General features: G+C 42.7%; 1 protein-coding gene across 1 annotated transcript in view; it reads left to right on the top strand.

Moving 5' to 3' along the window:
* Nucleotides 1–492: 492 nt before the first annotated feature.
* Nucleotides 493–22,547, top strand: part of osbpl10b (oxysterol binding protein-like 10b) — a gene marked incomplete at its 5' end in the record, with an annotated part of 35,622 nt that continues 13,567 nt past the window's right edge. Inside the window, 4 exons of the mRNA XM_026370868.1 lie at nucleotides 493–694; nucleotides 2,079–2,206; nucleotides 15,050–15,217; nucleotides 19,759–20,275. Coding sequence (XP_026226653.1) covers nucleotides 493–694; nucleotides 2,079–2,206; nucleotides 15,050–15,217; nucleotides 19,759–20,275 — 1,015 coding nt within the window. The remainder of the gene's footprint in view (nucleotides 695–2,078; nucleotides 2,207–15,049; nucleotides 15,218–19,758; nucleotides 20,276–22,547) is intronic.

The raw sequence follows: 22,547 nt of genomic DNA, 5'->3' as shown, positions 1-22,547 counted from the left end.
CTCTATCCCCCCAAGGTGGACCCCTCTCTTCTCTGGATGAGGTAAAATGCCATTTATTTTTGATTAAGTTAACGCTAAGTTGACGAGTTTGGCTTTTTAATTTGAAAATCACACAGGGATCAGCAAGGCAGTGCAATTGCAAAAATAAAGGCAGCGTCTTATTTAAGTGGTAGTTTTTAAACATATAATGCTTTGCATCTCATTTAAAAAGACAATCTGATGCTGCTGTGAGCTGAGATTGTGCCACATTTCCTGCTTTTCAGCTTCACCTCTTTTTTACTTCTTCTTCTTTATCTCTTTCTTCTTGCCCTAAAGGACCTACTCTTTATGAAGGCCACTTCTGCAGCCACCTTGAGCTGCCTGGGGGAGTGCCTCAGTATGCTGCAGCATAATGTCATTCAGGCCCTCAACCAGAATCAAAATCAGAACCACATCCATAGTCCTAGCCTAAGTCACAGTTCATTTGGTTTGAATCAGGCTGCCTCAAGAGAAAGAGGCAAGCCGTGGAGTCAGTGCTACAGCTCTACTGTGAACCAGACAGAGCCTGGTGGCCTCAGGTCCAGCAGTCACAGCCCAACTCAGAGCATTAGTGAGAGCTGTGAGAGTCCCAAACAACGCTGCTACAGGGGAACACAAGAAAGTGGTCACAACCATATTCAAAGCCAGAACCAGAGTCAAAGTAATGCATATATAGGTAAGTTGAGTGATGATTGTTCATATTTGATGAAATAATATATAATTTCGCCTCTTTGAACCTTGTATTTCTGCTTCTTTCGACATATATGTGTTCTGAATAATGAAAAATGCATAGTAATATGTGTGCAGAAGACATTGCAAAGGCAAGAAAATGCACACCACATCTGAACTCTAGTCAACACACTAAAGTTAGTCTTCACATTGACGAAATATAATGGGACACCGAGAGGTTCATTCCAGGAGAGAAGTTCTCAAGAGTTGCTGGATACTTGAATCTTCTTTTGCCTTACAAATGTTTTCTTGAAGTTCATCTCAAAGCTCCAGTGTTTGCTAATGTTTTTACTTAAAATATTTGGCACAGTAGTGCAGTGGTTAGTACTACCACCTGACAGCATGGAGACTGAAGGTTTGATCCTGCTGACCAGCTCAGGCCTATCTGTTTTCTTCTCATGCCTCTGTAGGTTTCCTCCAGGTACTCCAGTTTCATCCTACTGTCCAAAGACAATTAACAGTCTCTATGCGGCAGCCCTATTCAAGGTTCAATGTGGACAGGTGCTGTCATGAGGAATATTCATTGAACAACAAAGTTGTTCTCTGACCCTTATTCTTTTAACCAATCTTCTGACATCATTAGACTTCACGGATGTCAGTCAAAACATGTGTTAATAGGATGAATACTAAAAATATTTGGTGGACCAACGGCATGAAAGACAAGACAAGTATACATGTTTGTGATGTAAATTTGAGTGATGCTGCTTAAAGCCCAAGGTCATATGATCTGTGTTTTAGGCAGCTCAAAGATGTACTAATTGTCAAAGATTTGCCTGACCTGCTGCTGTGTGCTGTGATCAGTTGGTTTGTCTGTTCAATGGCCAGCTCTAGTTACTAGTTGACAGAATGCAATCCTCAGTGTATGACTCCTAGTCCTATTATGAACCTCATTCTTTTATCACAGCACCTCTATGAACTTGACCAGTTCTTTGGCCCATGACAATCTCTAAATATGTGGTCCATCAAATTTATCATGGTTGTTTGTTACATTTTGTGCTAGAGAACCTCTCCTCTAGCCCTGATACCAGGCAAAAAGCTGCAACACAGGGATATCTGAATGCAATCAACACTGGACAATTGTAAAATATACTGTTCATATTTCTGCCCCCGAGGAAACCATATCCAAACATCAAATTGCCAAATTAATTCAAACTATGGCCCTATATTTGTGCGTGATGTGTCATGTGTCAGCAGCTTGTCCTTTTCTTATGAATACAACAAATGTAATGTCTTCTAATGCAGGATGCAGTCCCTGCACTCTTGTCAACACAGATTTTAGCAACTAAGTTGACTGTTTAATGGTGATCCTATTCATGTCCTGCTTTCTGCAGATAGTCCTGCTGGATGGTTCAGAGCTCTTTCAGAGAAGCAGATAAAAATAGGAGCACAGACACCTGTCCCTTTCACTACATGGCCTTCTTCCACTCAAATACCCAAGGACCTGGACCTTCTTTCAGAGGTAATCAAAACCACATTACGTTATATATTTACTTTATTTTTCAGGTCCACCTCATGAGTTTAAGAAAATAATAATGAATAAAAGCTGAACGTTTAAACAGTTGGTGTTGGTTTTAGGGTTGCAAATACAAGCACAGAAACATTTTTGGGACATGATTTATTTATGTAATGCGATGTTTTATGGGTGCTGCTATCACCATAAGAGGCATACATCAGTCCTAAGGATTTTTATTGGGACAGATAGATCTGGATACACTCCCCTCTAACAGTATTGGAACAGTGAGGCCAATTCTTTTATTTTTGCTGTAGACTGAAAACATTTGGGTTTGACACCAACAGATGAATATAAGACAGAAGATCAAGGTGATGCTACTGGTTACAAATAGTCAGGCTCACCTCCATGTATGACTTGGGCTCAACCCAACTCCATTAGAGAGGTTGGACCCTCTTCTACTCTGGAGTCCCGGGCAGGGTTTTGTTATTGGACTTTGGCAGTAGTCATAGCTTGTCCACCATAAACACAATGTTCAAACATAAGGGTGTCCATCAACACCAGCGACACCAAGACGAGGAGGTCAATGATCGACAGTCATTGGACACTTGGGTGAAGAGAGAGGCTGAGCTGTCAACTGGTCAACACCTGGTGGTGAGCTGGATACGGTGGTAGAAGCCGGAAAGACTTGACTGGACAGACTTGGCAGACTCAAACATATTTTCAGGGTCTGTTGGGAACGTCTGATGGAACCCTCTGTCAGAGTGGTCTTCAACTCCCAGAGCTTCAAGGCAGGTTAAAGCTCTCCTGAAGGTTCAAGCTCTCCCCGAGGGAAGTTGGGGACCACCTCAGGAGAGCTTGAGTCAGAGAGGATAATGTTTTCTGCTTTCATCATTGATGTTGCTGTTTGGAGCTGTGGCCGTAAAGTCTCACCCCCGAACCCAGTGGTGGACACCAGAAGTAAGGGATTCCATTAAGCTGAAGGAGTGTTATCAGGCCTGGATGGTTTGTGGGACTCTTGAGGCAGCTGATGGTTATTGGCAGGCCAAGTGTGCTGCAGTCCAGGCGGTCTATGGGCCGGAAGGAGTCTGGTTTAGGAACCACAGGATTTCATTCCTGCTTTTGCAGATGATGTTGTCCTGTTGGCGTCATCAAGCCAAGACCTTCAGTGTGTACTGGAGAAGTCTGCAGCCAAGTGGAGGGTGAGGACCTCAGTCATCTGGGAGAAGAGTAAAGTTGCTGCTCCTCCACATCGACAAGAGCCCAATGTAGTTTTTTGAACATGTCCCACCAAGAGGAGGCCCCGGGGAAGATCCAGGACACAATGAAGGGACTATGTTTCTCAACTGGCCTGGGAATGCCTTTGTATTCAGCAAAAACAACCTTCAGAGGGCAGGAATGAAGGTATCATAATCTACTGTGATACTTCACAGTAGACTTCATGAATGGAGCATGCATTTATGGAGCATGCATTTTACCTGCTAAAGAAGATACTGGAAAGAGTAACCTCCCAAAATAAACATCAACTGAAAGAGGCTGCAGAGAAAGTCTTTGCTGGTGTGTCACCTGTCTACCTTGTTTGTTTGCCTCGCTTCCTCCCCTTACCTTTCGCTGACCTTTAGCTTTGTCTTTCTTCATTTTACTTTTACTCAAATAAATGGGTGAGTTTAACAGACCTTATCACAGAATAAAAGCTGAAATGCTTTTCTAATCATATTTTGATGTCAAACCCAAATGTTTTCCGTCTACCTCAAAATAAAGGAACTGACCTCACTGTTCCAAGCCTTTTAGAGTGGAATGTATTTTGAAGCACAGAAAATATTAACTTTTACATAGTTTTTGTTATATTTTATATTACTCATAAAACTTCCAACCCCTCAACTAGACTAAGAACACACAACATCAAAAAAAGTGTGTTGTTAAAGTGACCTGAACTAAACAGAGAAACAGGAGTAGTAAAGCAATAGTTCAGGATTCACAGGAAATTTCAGTTTGAAATACCAAATTCTTTCATTTCCATGCAAAAGCTCCTGGAGAAGTAAACATGAAAGCATATGACTGAAAGATGAACACTGTATAGTCCAACTTTTCCACCAGCTTACAGACTAGAGCTACACTCTGTTTAGCTCTAGTCTGGCCAAGCGTGACAAAGGACTCATTTCATTTTAGGTGTAATTTTATAATTATTTAAATGGACTATAAAAGTTCAGTAATCAGTTTAAGCCAAAAATCTGTACCTCCAGTGCAGGGCAGATAAGATAAAAAAACACAAACTTTTAATTGAAGCGCATCAACAGGACAATGTTGATGCATGTTTAAAATCACTGCTTCTTTGGATTATGATACACATGGTAAACTTAGTCTCGCTATGTGGAACACTCATGCACAGCAAACTGCAAAGAGAATATTATCACAGGAGAGGAAAGCAGCAGGCTTATGTCTGTCTCAGTAGGGAAATCAAAGACCAACATCTTTAATGGTATGTACTGTACAGTAGGTGTTAGTTCACGAGACGTGTGTGTCAGGACACAATGAAATGTGACAAGAAAATCTTGTTTTGTTGATAGTCTGAACAACTGTGGGGCCTGATAAGTTTTACATTTACATTTAGCAGATGTTTTTATCCAAAGCAACTTACAATTAGGGTACAAGGGTAGGCAGGGTAAGTGTGAGGATGTCTTGTCTAAGGACCCCTACTGGTTGTAGGCCATGGCTGGGATTTGAACCCCAGTCTCCCACATGGGAGGCGGTGATGTTACCACTATACATAACCAGTATGTTGCAGTCTGTCTGTCTAGTGTTGTACTTATTCTATGTGCAGTTCAGTTGTTGTGTTTAGTGTTATAGTTCAAATACAACTGCAACTTGTAAATTCTTTTTTGTGTCAGTTATTACATTTTATCCAAAGTGACTTAAGTGAGGCACAAAGCAAGTTATGTATTATCTTTCATTTTTCTCCTCCCTCATCTTAGAGGGATGTTTTATACTTTTTGATAGGTGTTTCTATGCTGATTAAGACTCTTTGTATAAAAAAACAAGTTTGTTTAAATTACATTTTACAAGACTACACTACTGTACCAGTACTAGTAGCAGTATCTCACAAGCTACTACACTTAAAGCTACTAAGCTACCTACTGAATGTGTTGCCCACTGGTGCAGTAATCCACACATCCATAGTGTTTCTATCAAAAACACAAAAATGTGCCACTTCCTAAAGTTACTTTCTTTCCAAGAAAGAAAAACATCAAACACTGCCAACAACTTTGCAAAATTCACTGGAAGAAAAATAGATGTTGTCAGTTGTTGCAGATCCTGTATCTTGGTGACTGCTTAACACGTTGAAAACTGTATCTGTATCTATTGTCTATACTACAAATCTATAATTTTCATGTTGAGGGTCTCTGGGAGTCTGGAGCTGATCTCAGCTGTAACTGGGTGACAGCTGGGATACACTCTAACTAAACTGCATGTCTTGGATTGAGGAGAGAAACCTGTAGGCATGGGGAGAACATGCAAAGGTCACAGTGACTTCATAAGACAGAATGTCATGGTCTCCTGTCTGACTTCTTGTCATGCCCATATCTGGTCTAAGTGATTCTCTCTGGGCTGACTCCTTAACCGAACTTCGCACCTTGCTTTCTGCCGAACCCCTTGTGAACTCAGCCTTTGTTATTCTGTTCTATTGCCTGTTTAGAACATTGATTGTGGACTTAAGATCAGACACAGGACTGTTTTTTGAACTTGGATTGTGGATTTTGTTGCCTGCTCCCTGCTCAGTTTCCTTCTCACGGATGTTGAGAAAAGCCCTGGAAAGCTTGTTAAGGAAGAGGGTAAGATGAATGCAGCAAAATCTAGGACAATCCTGGAGCAAAATCTTAATTAGTTTGTGAGACAGCTACGGCTTGGGGGAAGATTTGTATTTTCAGCAAGGCAATGACCCGAAGCATACAGCAAAAGCTACACAGAAATGGTTTACCAACAACAGTGTGAATGTTCTAGAGTGGCCGAGTCAAAGCCCATATATGATCCCATAGAGAATTTGTAAATAGACTTGAAAAGGGCTGTTCACACCTGATCCCCCAGCAACCTGAGAGAGCTACACAGACTCCATGCTGTGATTGCAACCAAAGGTGCATCTACTAAATACTGAGCTGAAGGGGGTGAAAATTAATGCAAACTCATGTTTCACCTATTTTCACCTACTGCATCTGAAACTCTAAACCAAACAAACATTGTGTAACTTAGGTAGATTGTTTTGGTTGGTTGCACTGACAGAATCAGCCCGCTAGCATTAGCCACATGCTGCACTTAAAACAGACTAAAACTGACCTTTCAGATAATGATGATGATAGAAAGGTTTGTACATCTGCATAGACCTCTGCTGAAAACTGTCTATATGAAACCAGTGAGCTTCTAGGTCTGATTTCAGCCCAACCAGTCGCTCACATTTTATGTAATAATGCAACCACATAACCTGTGTTTGAAAACCTGGTTGCATCTTCTGTCCTTATAGTTCTTGTTAGCCCTGATCTTGCTAATATTCATTAAAAGTAAAAACAAATGCTTGTGCTTGTGCTTGTGTGTTGTCTTCTGAGAATGAACATCACATTATGAGAATGATTAGGAGGAGGCAGGATGTTCATATACACAAGATGCACCATGCACATTACATTAAGAAAACATTGCTAAATGAAATTTGCTTGCTTGCTTACACAATTGTTTATTCAGCAACTTTTGCACTATTCTGAATGGATTACAGGTGATAGAAAGCTGATGATGAGAACAAATGTGGGACAATCAAGAATTAAAGAAAGAACCATGAATGTATAATGATAAAAACCAATCACCAACTAATTACAAAAACACTAAACAAAGTACAGGGAGCATATTAAAAAGTGTATTTATATTTATACAGTATTTACATTTAGTCAGTTTGACAGATGCTTTAATCCAAAGCAATTTACGAGTGAGGTACAAGGCAAGGAACCCAAGGACAAAACAGGGCTATAGGTTAAGATTTTAGTTTTAAGTGCAGAGAAATTTAGATGTGGTGCTGTTGAGCATGCAGCTCGTTCCACAATCGTGGAATTATGCACAAAACAGGATGAAAACACAAAGCTATAAGCTCCAATGCAGACACCTGGGCCTGGTAGATCTAACCTGCAGATTAATGTCATTAAAAACTTCACTTATTATGCACATGATGCTTGTCTTAAGCCACGTGTGAACACCTACTGACAACTCCACAGTCATGGTAAATCTTTCTCATGATTTTAATCCTGAAATGTGTCAGTGTGTCAAAGATGGTAATCCTGATATTCCTAATAATATAGACAATTATACAGTACAGTTACTTTGGAAAGTGTTTAGACCTTTTCACTTTATGCACACTTTACCTAAATGTAAATGTATAGTGAAATTGATAAACACAAGTTGTACATTTTTTGCAAATGTATAAAAATAAAAATACTGAAATCTCTTATTAATTAATATTAAGTATTCAGACTTCAATCTAGCCATAGGGGTTGCAAGCCAGTGACTTCTGTGCCGGTCCCAAGCCCGGATAAATAGAGAGGGTTGCGTCAGGAAGGGCATCCGGCGTAAAAATTGCCAAAATAACCATGCGAATCATTCACAAGACTTTCATACCGGATCGGTAGAGGCCCGGGTTAACAACGACCTCCACCGATGCTGTTAACCTACAGGGTGCCGGTGGAAATTTGACTACTGTTGGTCGAAGAAAGAGGGGAGGCAGAAGAGTTCGTGGTCAGAGAGAGAAGGGAACATAGATTTGAGAATAGGGACTCTTAACGTTGGTACGATGACAGGGAAAGGCAGAGAGCTGGCAGACATGATGGAGAGAAGAAAGGTAGATGTTCTGTGTGTGCAGGAGACAAGGTGGAAGGGCAGCAAGGCACGTAGTATCAGAGGAGGATACAAACTGTTCTACCATGGTGTTGATAGGAAGAGAAACGGGGTAGGAGTGATCTTGAAGGGGGAGTTTGTGAACAATGTTCTAGAGGTGAAAAGAGTCTCAGACAGAGTGATGAGCCTAAAGCTAGAAATTGAAGGGGTGATGATGAATGTAGTCAGTGGGTATGCGCCACAGGTTGGCTGTGAGTTAGAAGAGAAGGAGAGATTCTGGAGTGAGTTTGATGAGGTCATAGAGAGTATCCCCAGAGGAGAGAGAGTTGTTGTTGGAGCAGACTTCAATGGGCATGTTGGTGAGGGCAACAGAGGTGATGAGGAGGTGATGGGCAGGTTTGGTGTGAAGGAAAGGAATCTGGAAGGACAGATGGTGGTGGACTTTGCTAAGAGGATGGAAATGGCTGTAGTCAACACTTACTTCCAGAAGCGAGAGGAACATAGAGTGACATACAGAAGTGGAGGTAGGAGTACGCAGGTGGACTACATCCTATGTAGACGAGGTTATTTGAGAGAGGTTAGTGACTGCAAAGTGGTGTTAGGAGAGAGTGTAGCCAGACAGCACCGCATGGTGGTGTGTAAGATGACTATGGAGGTCAGCAAGAAGAAGAGAGGGAAGACAGAGAAGAAGACCAAGTGGTGGAAGCTAAAGAATGAAGAAACTTGTGAGGAATTCAGGCAGAAGTTGAGACAGGTTCTGGGTGGTCAGGATGAGCTTCAAGATGACTGGGAAACCACAGCAGAAGTTATCAGGGAAACAGGTAGGAAGGTGCTAGGTGTGTCATCTGGAAAGAGGAAAGAAGGTAAAGACACTTGGTGGTGGAATGAGGAAGTACAGGAATGCATCCAGAGGAAGAGGTTAGCTAGAAGGAAGTGGGATGTAGAAAGGACTGAGGAAAATAGACAGGAGTACAAGGAAGCGCAGCGTAGAGTGAAGAGGGAGGTGGCAAAGGCCAAACAGAAAGCTTACGATGAGCTGTATGACAGGTTAGACACAAAGGAAGGAGAGAAGGACTTGTACAGGCTAGCCAGACAGAGAGATAGAGATGGGAAGGATGTGCAACAGGTAAGGGTGATTAAGGACAGAGATGGAAAGGTGCTAACAACCCAGGAGAGTGTACAGAAAAGATGGAAGGAGTATTTTGAGGATCTGATGAATGAGGAAAATGACAGGGAAAGAAGGGAGGAAGATGTGGATGTTGTGGAGCAGGAAATAGAAGAGATTGGAAAGGATGAGGTTAAGAAGGCTTTGAAAAGGATGAAGAGTGGAAAGGCTGTTGGTCCTGATGACGTACCTGTGGAGGAGTGCTTAGGAGAGGCAGCAGTGGAGTTTCTAACCAGTTTGTTCAATAGGATTCTAGAGAGTGAGAAGATGCCTGAGGAATGGAGGAGAAGTGTTCTGGTTCCGATCTTTAAGAACAAGGGTGACACGCAGAACTGCAGCAACTATAGAGGAATAAAGTTGATGAGCCACACAATGAAGCTGTGGGAAAGAGTAGTGGAAGCCAGGCTTAGGAAGAAGGTGGAGATTTGTGAGCAGCAGTATGGTTTCATGCCCCGTAAGAGCACCACTGATGCCATTTTTGCTTTGAGAATGTTGATGGAAAAGTACAGAGATGGTCAGAAGGAGCTGCATTGTGTCTTTGTAGATTTAGAGAAGGCGTATGACAGGGTGCCGAGGGAGGAGCTGTGGTACTGTATGAGGTCGTCGGGAGTGGCAGAGAAGTACGTCAGAGTAGTTCAGGACATGTATGAGAGAAGTATGACGGTGGTGAGATGTGCTGTAGGTCAGACAGAGGAGTTCAAGGTGGAGGTGGGACTACACCAAGGATCAGCTTTGAGTCCTTTCTTGTTTGCTATGCTGATGGACAGGCTGACAGATGAGGTCAGACAGGAATCTCCCTGGACAATGATGTTTGCGGATGACATTGTAATTTGCAGTGAGAGTAGAGAGCAGGTAGAGGAACAGCTGGAGAGGTGGAGGTTTGCTCTGGAAAGAAGAGGCCTGAAGGTCAGTCGTAGTAAGACAGAATACATGTGTCTGAACGAGAGGGATCAGGGTAGAAGCGTTAGGTTACAGGGGGCTGAGGTGAAGAAGGTACAGGAGTTTAAGTACTTGGGGTCAACAGTTCAGTGTGATGGAGAGTGTGGAAAAGAGGTGAAGAGGAGAGTGCAGGCAGGTTGGAGCGGGTGGAGGAAAGTGTCAGGAGTGTTGTGTGACAGAAGAGTGTCAGCAAGACTCAAAGGAAAGGTGTACAAGACAGTGGTGAGACCAGCTCTGCTCTATGGGTTAGAGACGGTAGCAGTGAGAAAGAGACAAGAGGCTGAGATGGAGGTAGCAGAGATGAAGATGTTGAGGTTCTCCTTAGGAGTGACCAGGTTAGACAGAATAAGAAACAAGTACATCAGAGGGACGGCTCACGTTGCCTGTGTTAGCGACAAAGTCAGAGAGGCCAGACTGAGATGGTTCGGACATGTTCAGAGGAGGGATAGTGAGTATATTGGTAGAAGGATGTTGGAGATGGAGCTGCCAGGCAGGAGGACAAGAGGACGACCAAAGAGGAGATATATGGATGTCTTAACAGAGGACATGAGGTTGGCTAGTGTTAGGGTAGAAGATGTTCATGATAGAGTGAGGTGGAGAAGGATGATTCGCTGTGGCGACCCCTGATGGGAAAAGCCGAAAGAGAAGAAGAAGAAGTATTCAGACTTCAGTGTTTGGTGTTAGGGTTAGGGTTAGACTGATTGGTGTTGTTCAATTGGCAGTAAATTAAATTATTGCCATTTGTCATTTGGATGACAAGATACAAGGTACAAGGGTGGGCAGGGTAAGCAATTTAGAAACAAGATACATGGATGCAAGGTACAATGCAGGGCAAGCGTAAGGACCCCTACTGTAGGTAGGCCACGGCTGGCCTCCCGCATGGAGGGCGACAAAAATTACATTTTATATGAGGCCAAGGTGTACACTTGAAGCACTGACGATGAACTATGTAAAATGACTAAAGAAAAAAAATGAAGCACAAGTTGTTAGAAACTACATCTTAGCGTTCCAAAACATTTTTTAATGAGGAGCTGCACAACTGAGCTGCTTATTAAAGCTAGTATATCATGCAGAGTTGACAATAAGGACACAGGGAGCAGCTGCACACAGCTCTGACTTCATAGTTACCTTTTATAGTGGTTAATCACAGAGACTGTACCATAGTATCTTGTACCCAGGTTGGAGCTATAAAGCCAGCCTGGTTGGGGCTATAAAGGAGGGGTATAGGATAGCAAAAGTAAATGTAAAACTGGCTTAAAGGACTGAGGGAGGGAACAAAGTGAGGAAGAGAGAGCGAGTGAAATGGTGAGAGAGGAGGAGGATTAGAATAGGATGGGTTTATATGTAGTGCAGTGAGTATGTGCAGGGGGCAGGACTTATGTAAAGAGGGAGATATCAGAACAAGGACATCAGTTGAGGGCTTCCCCCTCAGGATCTGTCTGTCTTTCTCTGGTTGGCGGACATGAAATCCAGCGGAACTTCTAGCAAGTCAGCAGCGGTTGCATACCAGTCCAGCAATGTGAGCGTGAGATGACTACTGTGTGAGTGTGTATGTTTGATATTAGTTGTTCATATTCTGTAACCATGGTGCTGTGCTAGATGATGAATGTTTATATACTTAAAATTGATGGGACCGTATTGTAGATTTCTGCACAGTTTTAGAGCATCTATGGTTAAGATAGATAGATAGATAGATACTTTATTGATCCCCAAGGGGAAATTTTGGTGTTGCAGCAGCCATTACACACAAAAACATTTGAACATTGAGTAACATAATCTAGACAACAACAATATATGAGACACAGTACAAGAATAACACACAGAATAGACAGTAATAACAACTAAACACACTATGTGTGACTTAGTTACACATTGTTAAACCATCAGCGTGGACACTGACTCTCTGTCAGGGAGTCATTGTACAGGCTGATGGTTGTTGGCACAAATGACTTCCTGTACCTTTCCTTGTCACAGCGGAGCTGGAGAAGTCTCTGACTAAAACTGCTCCGCTGTTTGACAAGTGTGCTGTGGAGAGGATGTGAGCTGTTCTCCATGATGCTCAGCAGTTTGTGCAGCATCCTCCTCTCCACCACCTGCTCTAAAGGTTCCAGAGAAGCCCCCAGCACAGAGCCAGCTTATTCAATTTCTTAGTGTCGCTGGCTCTGATGCTGCTGCCCCAGCAGACGACAGCAAAGAATATTGCACTGGCTACAACAGACTGGTAGAAGATCTGTCCCAATCTAAAATACAATACAAAATTCATAAAGTAAACTTATAAAAAATAACCCCAAAAATAAAAATGACCACAGAAATGGTTAAGTACGATAAATAAGATCTTGTTGCACACATTAAAGGACCTGAGCTTCCTCAGGAAGTAGAGTCTACTCTGTCCCTTCCTGTATACAGCCTCTGTGTTGAACTTCCAGTCCAGTCTGTTGTCCAGGTGACCTCCCAGGTATTTGTACCTCTCCACCACCTCCACCTTCTCACCCAGAATGGACACAGTGTCAAAGCCAGTTTTCTTCCTCCTGAAGTCCACAACCATCTCCTTGGTCTTGCTTACATTCAAGGTCAGATGGTTGTTCCCACACCACTTCACAAAGCTGTCCACCAGACCTCTGTACTCGGTCTCCTCCCCACCGCTGATACACCCAACCCCTGCAGAGTCATCTGAGAACTTCTGCAGATGGCAGGACTCAGTGTTGTACTGAAAGTTTGAGGTGTACAGGGTGAAGAGGAAAGGTGAGGGGACAGTCCCCTGAGGTGCTCCTGTGCTGCTGATCACCCGCTCTGACTCACATCCCTGCAGTCGTACAAACTGTGGTCTGTCTGTCAGGTAGTCAGTGATCCAGGAGGCTGTGGAGGAGTCTAATTGCATCTTCAGGAGCTTCTCTCTCAGCAGGACAGGCTGGATGGTGTTAAAGGCACTGGAGAAATCAAAGAATATGATCCTCACAGTGCTGTTTGCCTTGTCCAGGTGTGAAAGAGGTCATTGAAGCAGGTAGACAATAACATCATCTACTCCAACCCAGGGGCGATAGGCAAACTTAAGTGTGTGTAACTGTGTGTGTGTGTGTGTGTGTGTGTGTGTGTGTGTGTGTGTGTGTGTGTCTGTGTCTGTGTGTGTGAGTGTGAGTGAAGGGATTGTTGAATGTGTTTCTATTAACCAAGCCCATAGCCCATAAACTGTAATAATGTCACATATCTGGATGTTGAGCTGCAACAGGGTGTTAAAGATTGGAAATTTTGGCAGACAAAAATGTGTTGTAAAAAATGTGTCATGTTTTTTTTTTTTTCAGTTTGATATCAGCAATATTGTGATGCTTAAGGAGATGGAGCTGACCTTTGGCCTTGGTTTCCACCTATTAAAAGGACTTGAGCTCATTCAAAGTTTTGTTATTTCTGGAAAGCTTCTTTGATCACCCCCAGCCACCACCACCACTTCAAACTTTTCTTCACCTGGCCTCAGAAAACAAACCTCTCTCTGTTTGGCTTAATCAGGAACCATTTAATTTGAAAGCCAGGATTCACACAAACATGTGCATATGATCAGTGTTGCAGACCAGATGTAGAGCCAAAGGCAATGTGAGCTTGAATATGAAGCTGTATCAACATGTTATTGATAAATAAGTAGTATTAATTGTTGATAATAATTATGATAAGGATGATGATGCTATTCCCAGTTCCTTTAATGATGACCACAGTTCTGCAAGACTGTGTGGTTAAGATTTATTTAGGAGCATGCACAAAAATCCTTCATTGTCATGATTAAGAGGAAATGTTATTCAAACATCCAACATTTTATGTTTGCAAACATGATGCCAACAGTTCCTGACTTCATGTATGAAAGGTTTTGCAATTCTATATTTTCACACTACGTGCACTTTTGTTTCTGAGATATCTTGATCATATTTAAATGGCTGCTACCTTTGCAGCAGGAGTGGACTGCACTGTGAGGTAAAATTACACAGTGGGTACCTAGGAGAAACCAGGAATCTAATCGCTGTCTGAAACTGCACTCTGCTTACACACTGTACAGTGTTCACATAGAGAAGGAGAAACCCATCGAAAGAGTAATAAATAATGGGAGAGTAAATAAAGAGTATATGTCATCTATGCTGTGGGGCCTGACTGCTTCTTTCATTCTGTATCAGGAGAAATAGGAGTTATGGCTTTATTTTGCTTCAGTTGCTGCAGATGGAGGACTTAAGCAGTTGCACAGTGCTCGAAGGTTGGACAGGGAAATCTATGAAGTGTTTTTATGACCAAAACTATACCTTGAACTACAGATCAGTTAAATACTGACGGTAGTAGTAGATTAATTTGAGCCAAAGGTGACTGTGACTATTACTATTTAAAAATTGTGGGAAATAATCTGCTACTGGAACAGCTTTCTTTCTCCTGTTGACTTTCCACCAGGCTTTGGAACCTGGCTGCAGGTATTTGCTCCTGTTCAGCCACTCACATTTATCTCAGAGTTGTTGCATGGGGTTGAAGTCAGGGCTTTTGTGCAGTCAGCTTCCTCCACCAGAAACTGGAAAAACAGTCTTTATGGATCACACTATGTGAATGAGGACCTCAAAACCAGATGCACATCACTGTTTAAGTTATCATTATTTGCTTTAGACTCAGTTTACATTTACATTTACATTTACATTTAGTCATTTAGCAGACGCTTTTATCCAAAGCGACTTACAAGTGAGTTGGCACAAAGGGGCTTATAGCTACCAAACTAAACTACAACTAAATGTTAGGTGCTGCTTGACATCATAACATCCAGCTTTCTGTTGTTTCTTAATGTAAACAAATAAATGGCACACTGGTAAAACAGGAGAATCACATTTTTTCCACCAACTTCACCACTGCTTATTTGTCTATTTTAGCAGCCACCCCAGCAGGGTCAGAACAGCAGGCCAGACACCCTGGATCCCAATGACGAGACCACAGACACAGAGGACAATGAAGAGGAGGACCTGGGAGTTCTGGATGACCAGCGAAACATGATCCTTCACCTCTTGTCCCAGCTCAAACTTGGCATGGACCTCACAAAGGTAAGAATCTGGTTCCGTCTTCATCATTCATCAAGTTGTAAGTGGAAAAGAGACTCACATCCAGCTTTCTGACAGCAGGAATTTGCTCTGAATTAGTGTCTGTGAGCAAGGAAATGAGCAGCAGCTGTAAGAGGCACTACGCTGTACCTGTACCCTGACCGAAATCATTGGTCTTGTCATACAACTAGGTGTGGACCCAAAAGAACACTGGATGCAGGCTGGAGTAACGAATGTTCTTTAATAGGAAGGCCAACAAAAAGTTACACAAGATCATAAAGCGGCTGTACAGACAGGCAGGGAGTAACCATAAGAACTACTAATGGAAAAAAAATTGAGGAGGTTGTCTTCTGAGGACAGGAGGTAAATCGGTAACCCAGCAGAAGGTAAAGTGAATCCCTCAGGAGAGGCGAAAGACTGACAGGGGAGTAGTGAGATGGCGAATGAGGGAAGCAAGTTGAGGGCGTACTCCACCCAAAGGGAGGGACTTGGACCAGATGGCAGGCTCATTGAGGCGAAAGCAGTGGAGGGACTTCTCTAGCTTATGGTTTACTTGCCCAATTTGACTGTTAGACTGGGGATGGAAGCCCGAACTCAGCCTAACCGCCGCACCCAGAAGATGACAGAAGTCCAAAACCTTGCCACGAACTTAGGCCCCCTGTTAGACAGAGAACAGTCCTTTGCAACAGTCCAGCAGGAGCTTGGTGAGAGGACTTGTTGTGGGCACGGACAGAGCAGGCAGCAACAAAGTCTCTGATGTCAGCCCTCATGGTTGGCCACCAGAAATGCATTGCATTATCATAGCCGAGACGCAGCTTGCCCCAGGATGACAAGCAAAACAAGAAGAATTTCCCCACTGCAAGACCAAGGGTGTCTAGGACGAACAAACAGTGAGAGGGTCAGGTGGAAGTAATGGGAAATTAGTGTTGGCGTCTGCTACCTGTTTCTCAATGGGCCACTAAGCTGCCCTACAATGCAGCGAAGAGGGATATTGGTGGTGACATACTTTAAGTTTTTGTGATCGGTCCAGATGATTATGGGTCGTTCACTGCCTTCCAGCCAATGGCTCCATTGCTCTAGAGCTACTTTGATGGCCAATAGCTCCTTGCTGCCAACTTCATAATTCCATTCAGTGGCAAGCAGTCTTCTGGAAAAGAAGGCACAGGGGTGAAGTTTATCATCAATGACTGGCCTTTGTGATAGGATGGCTTCCATGCCTGAGCTCGAGACATCCACTTTTACCATGTACTGATTCTTGGGGTCTGTGATGGTCAAGATTGAAAGGCCTGCTCTGCTCCAGGAATCCTGGTGAAGGTGATTAGGCTCAATGTAAGCCGGTGTAGAGGGGTAGAGCTGGAGCTATAGCTACGGATGAACCTTCTGTAAAAGTTGGTAAAACCCAATAAGCATTGAAGTTGTTTCCTGGAGGTGGCGTGGAGGTGGGAGTGGGCCACTCGGCCACTGCCTTGCTATTTTTCAGGTTCATTTGGATGCAGCCAGGTAAAATGACGCAACCTAAAAAAGTAGTGGATGAGACGTGGAAGGTGCAATTTTCTGCTTTAACAAAAAGGCTGTTCTCCAGGTGTCTCTGGAGGACGGCATGGACATGCCCTGGGGGGTGTCATTCTCTGTGACTCCACTAGGAGTCAACGCCAAGCACATGGACACACATTGGGTGTGGCCACCCCAAGATGGTGCCAAAGGACCAGTCAATGTGGGGTTGGTGCTTGCATAACCACGGATGGCCTAAGATTACAGGTAATTGCGGATATTTGGTTACAAGAAACATGGTATTGTCTTTATGGTTACCTGAAATGATAATGGCAATCGGCTGGATGTGGTGTGTAATTGTAAGCAGGCAGGCTGTCAATAGCTTCGGCTCGGACAGGTTCTGGAAGGCATACCAGCTTGACTCCTAGTTGGTTTTAACACCCTTGTCTAAGAGATCTGTGTCAGCCCCTGATTTAATGAACACTGGGAGACAGAGAGACTGGGAACCAGGGCATGCATTGATGGTCGCGAGGGAGAAGACGGCTTGAAAGCCGATTCTGCAGTTCTTGAGGAAGTGTCTGTGAGAGCCTCAATACAAACAGAGGTTTCCTCTTAGTCTGCGTTGTCGTTCCTCTGGAGACAGATGGGAACAGCCAATTGCATTGGCTCGGTGGAGTCAGTCAGGAACGGGTCCGCTGAGCTGAAGAGGCTGCACGGCTTAGACCAGGGAAGGAAAGGTCCTGCGCTGCACCACACCCTACTGATGTTGCTCCTTCTTCCTCTCCCAGAGAATGGCGTGAAGCGTCTTTGGATGGAACCGCACAATCCAACTAGGTGTGGGCCCAAAAGCATGCTGAAAGCAGGCTGGAATAACAAATGTTCTTTAATAGGAAGGCTCAAAAAAGGCAAAGTCCAACCAAAAGTTACACAAGAACATAAAGCGGCTGTCGAAAGTGAGGGACGGGCCGAGGCAGGGATTAATAGAAAACCAGATTTATTTATAGAAAAGTACACAAAAACGGGGAACTAAGGGGGGTGTCAGCAGACACGACACAAAAACAAGCAAAAACACAAAGACAAAGTGGTTAGCGTAATAGCAGGCTCAAACAGCTGTATTTCCTCAGTGTCATTCGGTAAATTCATTAATTTAATGACACCCTTAAGGCCAATCTAGGGTTCAGTACTTGCCCTACAAATGTTCACATGCTTCTACCCAAACTACAGGTGTGGATGTGTACACGGACACATTCACGTAAAAGGAATTGATACCAGCAGCCCAGCAGTGCCGACTAGTGCACATAATATACACTGTAGCATTATCACCTGTTACAAGTGCCATTGTAAAACTAGAGGTAGAAATAATCCACAGGGTGTTTATTGTCTGCTTTGATGGTGTTCCTTCTGCCTCTGGATTACCACTTCCTGTTCAGTTTTTTTTTCCCTCCACCCTCAGTGCTTTTTGGCTGCAGTCAGCAGTCAGATGTTTTGTGCTCACATGATTATGGTGACTCTTTCAGACCAGTGAGCTCATTCTGATTACTGATGGACCAGTGCTCTGCATCACAGGGATAATGTGCTGATAGTCAGCATGCAACAGAAAGGGTGAGACCCTGCTGTTTCACCACATGTGAAGGGGTTATGGCAGATTATAGAAGGACGTAGGGAATCCTCATGATTTAACAATGCCTACCTTTAGTAGGGGTCTTACGCTTACCCTGCCTTTGCCTTGTACTTCACTTGTAAGTCGCTTTGAATAAAAATGTCTTCCAAATGACCAAATGTAAATGGAACTTGTTTGGTTGAGGAGGCAGCTACATGTTTAGACATACAGTATATACTGTAGTCAGCTGTCTTTCCCTGCACTCATCCATCCATCAACCATTTGCTGTTTCTATGTTCCCATTGACTAATGAGATTGGAGTGTGATAGAGATCAATGTTTTGACTTTGATATGTCTCTAACACTAAACTCTGTATTTTGTATCTGACAGGATATCCATTTCTCTTTTTCTCTATTGTCCTGTTTTCTGATTCATCCTCTCAGACTCCTGTATGTCTCTACTGTGTCTCTCTTTGTTAAAACTAACATACAACAAGACTGAAGGCACATTTAAATTTATAATTTATAAATGCCTTAGAGTCATCATTTAATAATCCAACTTAATATGTTATATTTATGTTTTAGGCTTAGACAAAATAAAATGTTTTTAATACTGAAAGACATCAGGCTCTCCCACCCTCTCAATATAATATTTATACTGTTGTTGGAAGTCCTTCAACTTTTTAGGAGACAAATTAAATAATGGGTGTTTGTTTTTTTATTGTGACTTGATATATGCTTCTGTCCAGTGTCTCTATATGCTGGACTTAAAACCATGAAGTCATCATTTTGTATTTTATGCTAAAGTAGGTTGTCCTTCTCTTAAGTCTTCTTTCTGAAGCTATTTTAGACAAACTTCCCACATCTCTTTACAAACTTGGAATGGCGGAGCAAGCTACCTCCCTTTGCTTCACATATACAGTACATTACATGTACAATAATATACAGAGTTACAAATCCAGTTACAATGTTAGATCACAGGACACATACCAAATGTCCTGGCACAGACAGAAATGTGAAGAAAGCTCTTCACTTCATGTAATAGCTCCATGGGTAAAAACTCTTTGTATACACTGCTGCAATTCTCTGGAACAGTTCATAGTATTGCTGAGAGTTTTTAATCTGTTTTAATGTTTTAGTGTCAGCATAAGAACATATACCACAGCAGCCTCTCTTCTGAATTTGGAGCCTGATAGTGTTGTGGTCTATCCCCAGTAGAGGTCCTTAGGCAACATCTTCTTATACTTATCCTGCCTACTTGTCACTTTGAATATAAGCGTCTACTAAAAGTAAACATTTAGTTTTTATTTATTGTATACAAATACATTGCTGGACAAATCTGGCTATTTATTATAATAACCTGCTGGAAAATTGTGACAAATACAGTTTAACCATTCTGTGTGAGCCACTGTCAGTGTGTGTACACTGATCATCTCTGCCGCTGCTTTTGCCAGGTCGTGCTCCCTACCTTCATCCTGGAGAAGCGCTCCCTACTGGAGATGTATGCTAACTTCATGGCTCACCCCGACATGTTCCTCTCCATCACTTCTGGCTCCACGCCAGAGGAGCGAATCATTCGCTTTGTTGAGTATTACTTGACTGCCTTCCACGAGGGCCGGAAGGGTGCTGTGGCCAAGAAACCATACAACCCTATCTTGGGTGAGCACTTTCACTGTTCTTGGTATGTGCCTCAGGACCATGTTCGACATCTCAGGACTACTAACTGTGCTGGTCATTCAGCGCCCACAGCCACTGCTGCCACTCCTAGGTCATCACAGAGGGATACTGATGACAGCAAAAGAAACTCAGACTGCTATTGTGTTCGCTTTGTGGCAGAGCAGGTGTCCCACCACCCACCTGTATCAGGCTTCTACTGTGAGTGCAAAGAAAAGAGGATGTGTGTCAATGCTCATATCTGGACAAAGAGCAAGTTCATGGGCATGTCTGTTGGTGTCTCCATGGTTGGGGAAGGTAAGAAATACTATTATTGTGTGCTTGATCACATGTAGGTATTTTACTAACCTTACTTAACTCACTAACATGTTATGGTATTGTCATATTATGGAAGATGGCACAAAAAGTGTGAGCATAGACCAACAAGTGAGCTGAATAAAAATTTAAATACTGAAAGTGAATAATGATGTAGATCTAATATTTTACACAAAATTGTTTAAATAAAGCTGACAGTCTGCACTTCAAGCCTCTCTTAGTTCAACTCAAATCCATCGAGCATCGATCCAGGAGATCAGGTTGGGACTGGATATTGGTAAATATTGGTGATTTGCTTTCTTCTGTAAAGTGTCTAAGAATGTTGAAAAGCAATTCACAAGTTATAAAAAATCTTATTAAATTAAATTATGTTATTGTGTCTCAGCTTTCGCTGGTGGCTTTTGGATAGGTTATGTTCCAATTGGGTAGATAAGGCGTTTGTTGCAAACAGACTGACGGGGACTAAACGGGTATGAACAAAAGGATATTTATTAACAAAAAGGACAGGGGACACAGGGAACTAACAAACTAACAAAGTATCAACTTTGGAGAGGAGAGGAGCTCAGTTTATCAGTAGAGGTCGCCCAGCAGACTAAACTATATCAGCATAACTAAGGGATTGTTCAGACTCACCTGATCCATCTCTAACTATAAGCTTTATAAAAAAGGAAAGTTTTAAGTCTAGTCTTAAATGTAGAGAGGGTGTCTGCCTCCCGAACCTGAACTGGGAGCTGGTTCCACAGGAGAGGGGCTTGGTAGCTAAAGGCTCTGCCTCCCATTCTACATTTGGAAACTCTAGGAACCACAAGTAAACCTGCAGTCTGAGAACGTAGAGTTCTGCTTGGAAGATATGGAACTATGAGTTCTGGTGACTAGACTAGACGAAGTATCAACCAAAAGGACACTGCAACGGCAGGAAAAAACAAATAAACTCACAAATGAAAACAAGGTCCAACAAACTGAAGTGCAGTCCAGTGTAACACAAACAGGTTATCCTAAAAGACTGGGTGACAAAGACCAACTGACGAACAAACAAACGCGTGGGGAGGATCCATGTGAAGTGCAGTGAAGAGTAGTGTGAACAAACCAGCAACCAACGAAAGACTGAGGGGAGCTTATAAAGGGATGGGGACAAACAGTTGAAATTAATCAGTCAATTAGTCTGGAGAATGGAGGAAGAGGAAGTCCATATATGGTGTGGCAGGAGAGTGAGCCATGAACAAAAACAAAAACCAAACCCACAGACAGGGGCAAAGGGAGGAATCGTAACAGCGTTAACCCAAAACTAAGGATGTGTGTGGTACCTCTCAGGCATTATGATGCTTACACTATTTCTCCAGCACTTGACCAGTCTTTACAGATTGACAAGTGCAAATAGCTGGCTATTTTCTTGTGTCTGTTCATTAACTTAGGTAAAGCTAGCACCACACATCTGACAACAATATGCTGTTGATTGTCTGCTTTACAGTTTTTTCAGTTGCTTCAAAACTTTATCCAAAAAACTGTCAGCAAAACAGATGTTTATGCGTCAGTGACCACAGTTACCAAAATTCATGAACTCCTTTCTCAGTCAGAGCAAAATACTATACTTTTAAAGCACATTTTTCAAAAGCTAACATAATTCATTCAAAATAGTTAACAACACAATCTTTAAACACATTCTCAGTCACTAAACACATTTCACAATGCGATATTGTTGTGTTGCAAAGATTCAAGATTCAAAAAACTTTATTAATCCCAGAGGGAAATTATTTTTCCTCATTACCATTGTTCTCGAAACAGATAGAAAGAAAAGGAACCACAACCAGGAAAGATCCAACACCAACATAAATACACCATAACATCAATACAGAAAAACTCAATATATATACATACAGGATATGTAAAATAGATAAATGAAATTGGGTCAAAATACAGTGTACATAGATTCACAGCAAGTATATGACTCTTTCACTTCCCCCACCCCTTACAGAGGGGGGAGGGATTGTACAGATTGATTGCCACACGAAGAAAGGATCTCCTGTGGCGCTCTGTGGAGCATTTAATGTTAATAAACCTTTGGCTGAACGTGCTCCTCTGTCCAGCCTACACACTGTGCAGTGGGTGGGAGGGATTGTCCAGGATTGAGAGGAGTTTGGACAGCATCCTCCGTTCAGCAACAACATGTAGAGGGTCCAGCTCCACCCCAGAACAGAGCCAGCTCTCCTGATCAGTTTGTTTAGTCTGTTAGTGTCTGCCACCTTCATGTTGCTGT

Source organism: Anabas testudineus, chromosome 16 (assembly GCF_900324465.2).
Source record: "Anabas testudineus chromosome 16, fAnaTes1.2, whole genome shotgun sequence".
NCBI classification, from domain to species: Eukaryota; Metazoa; Chordata; class Actinopteri; order Anabantiformes; family Anabantidae; genus Anabas; species Anabas testudineus.
Note: the sequence above shows the minus strand (reverse complement) of the source record. Positions and strands in the feature narration are given on the sequence as shown.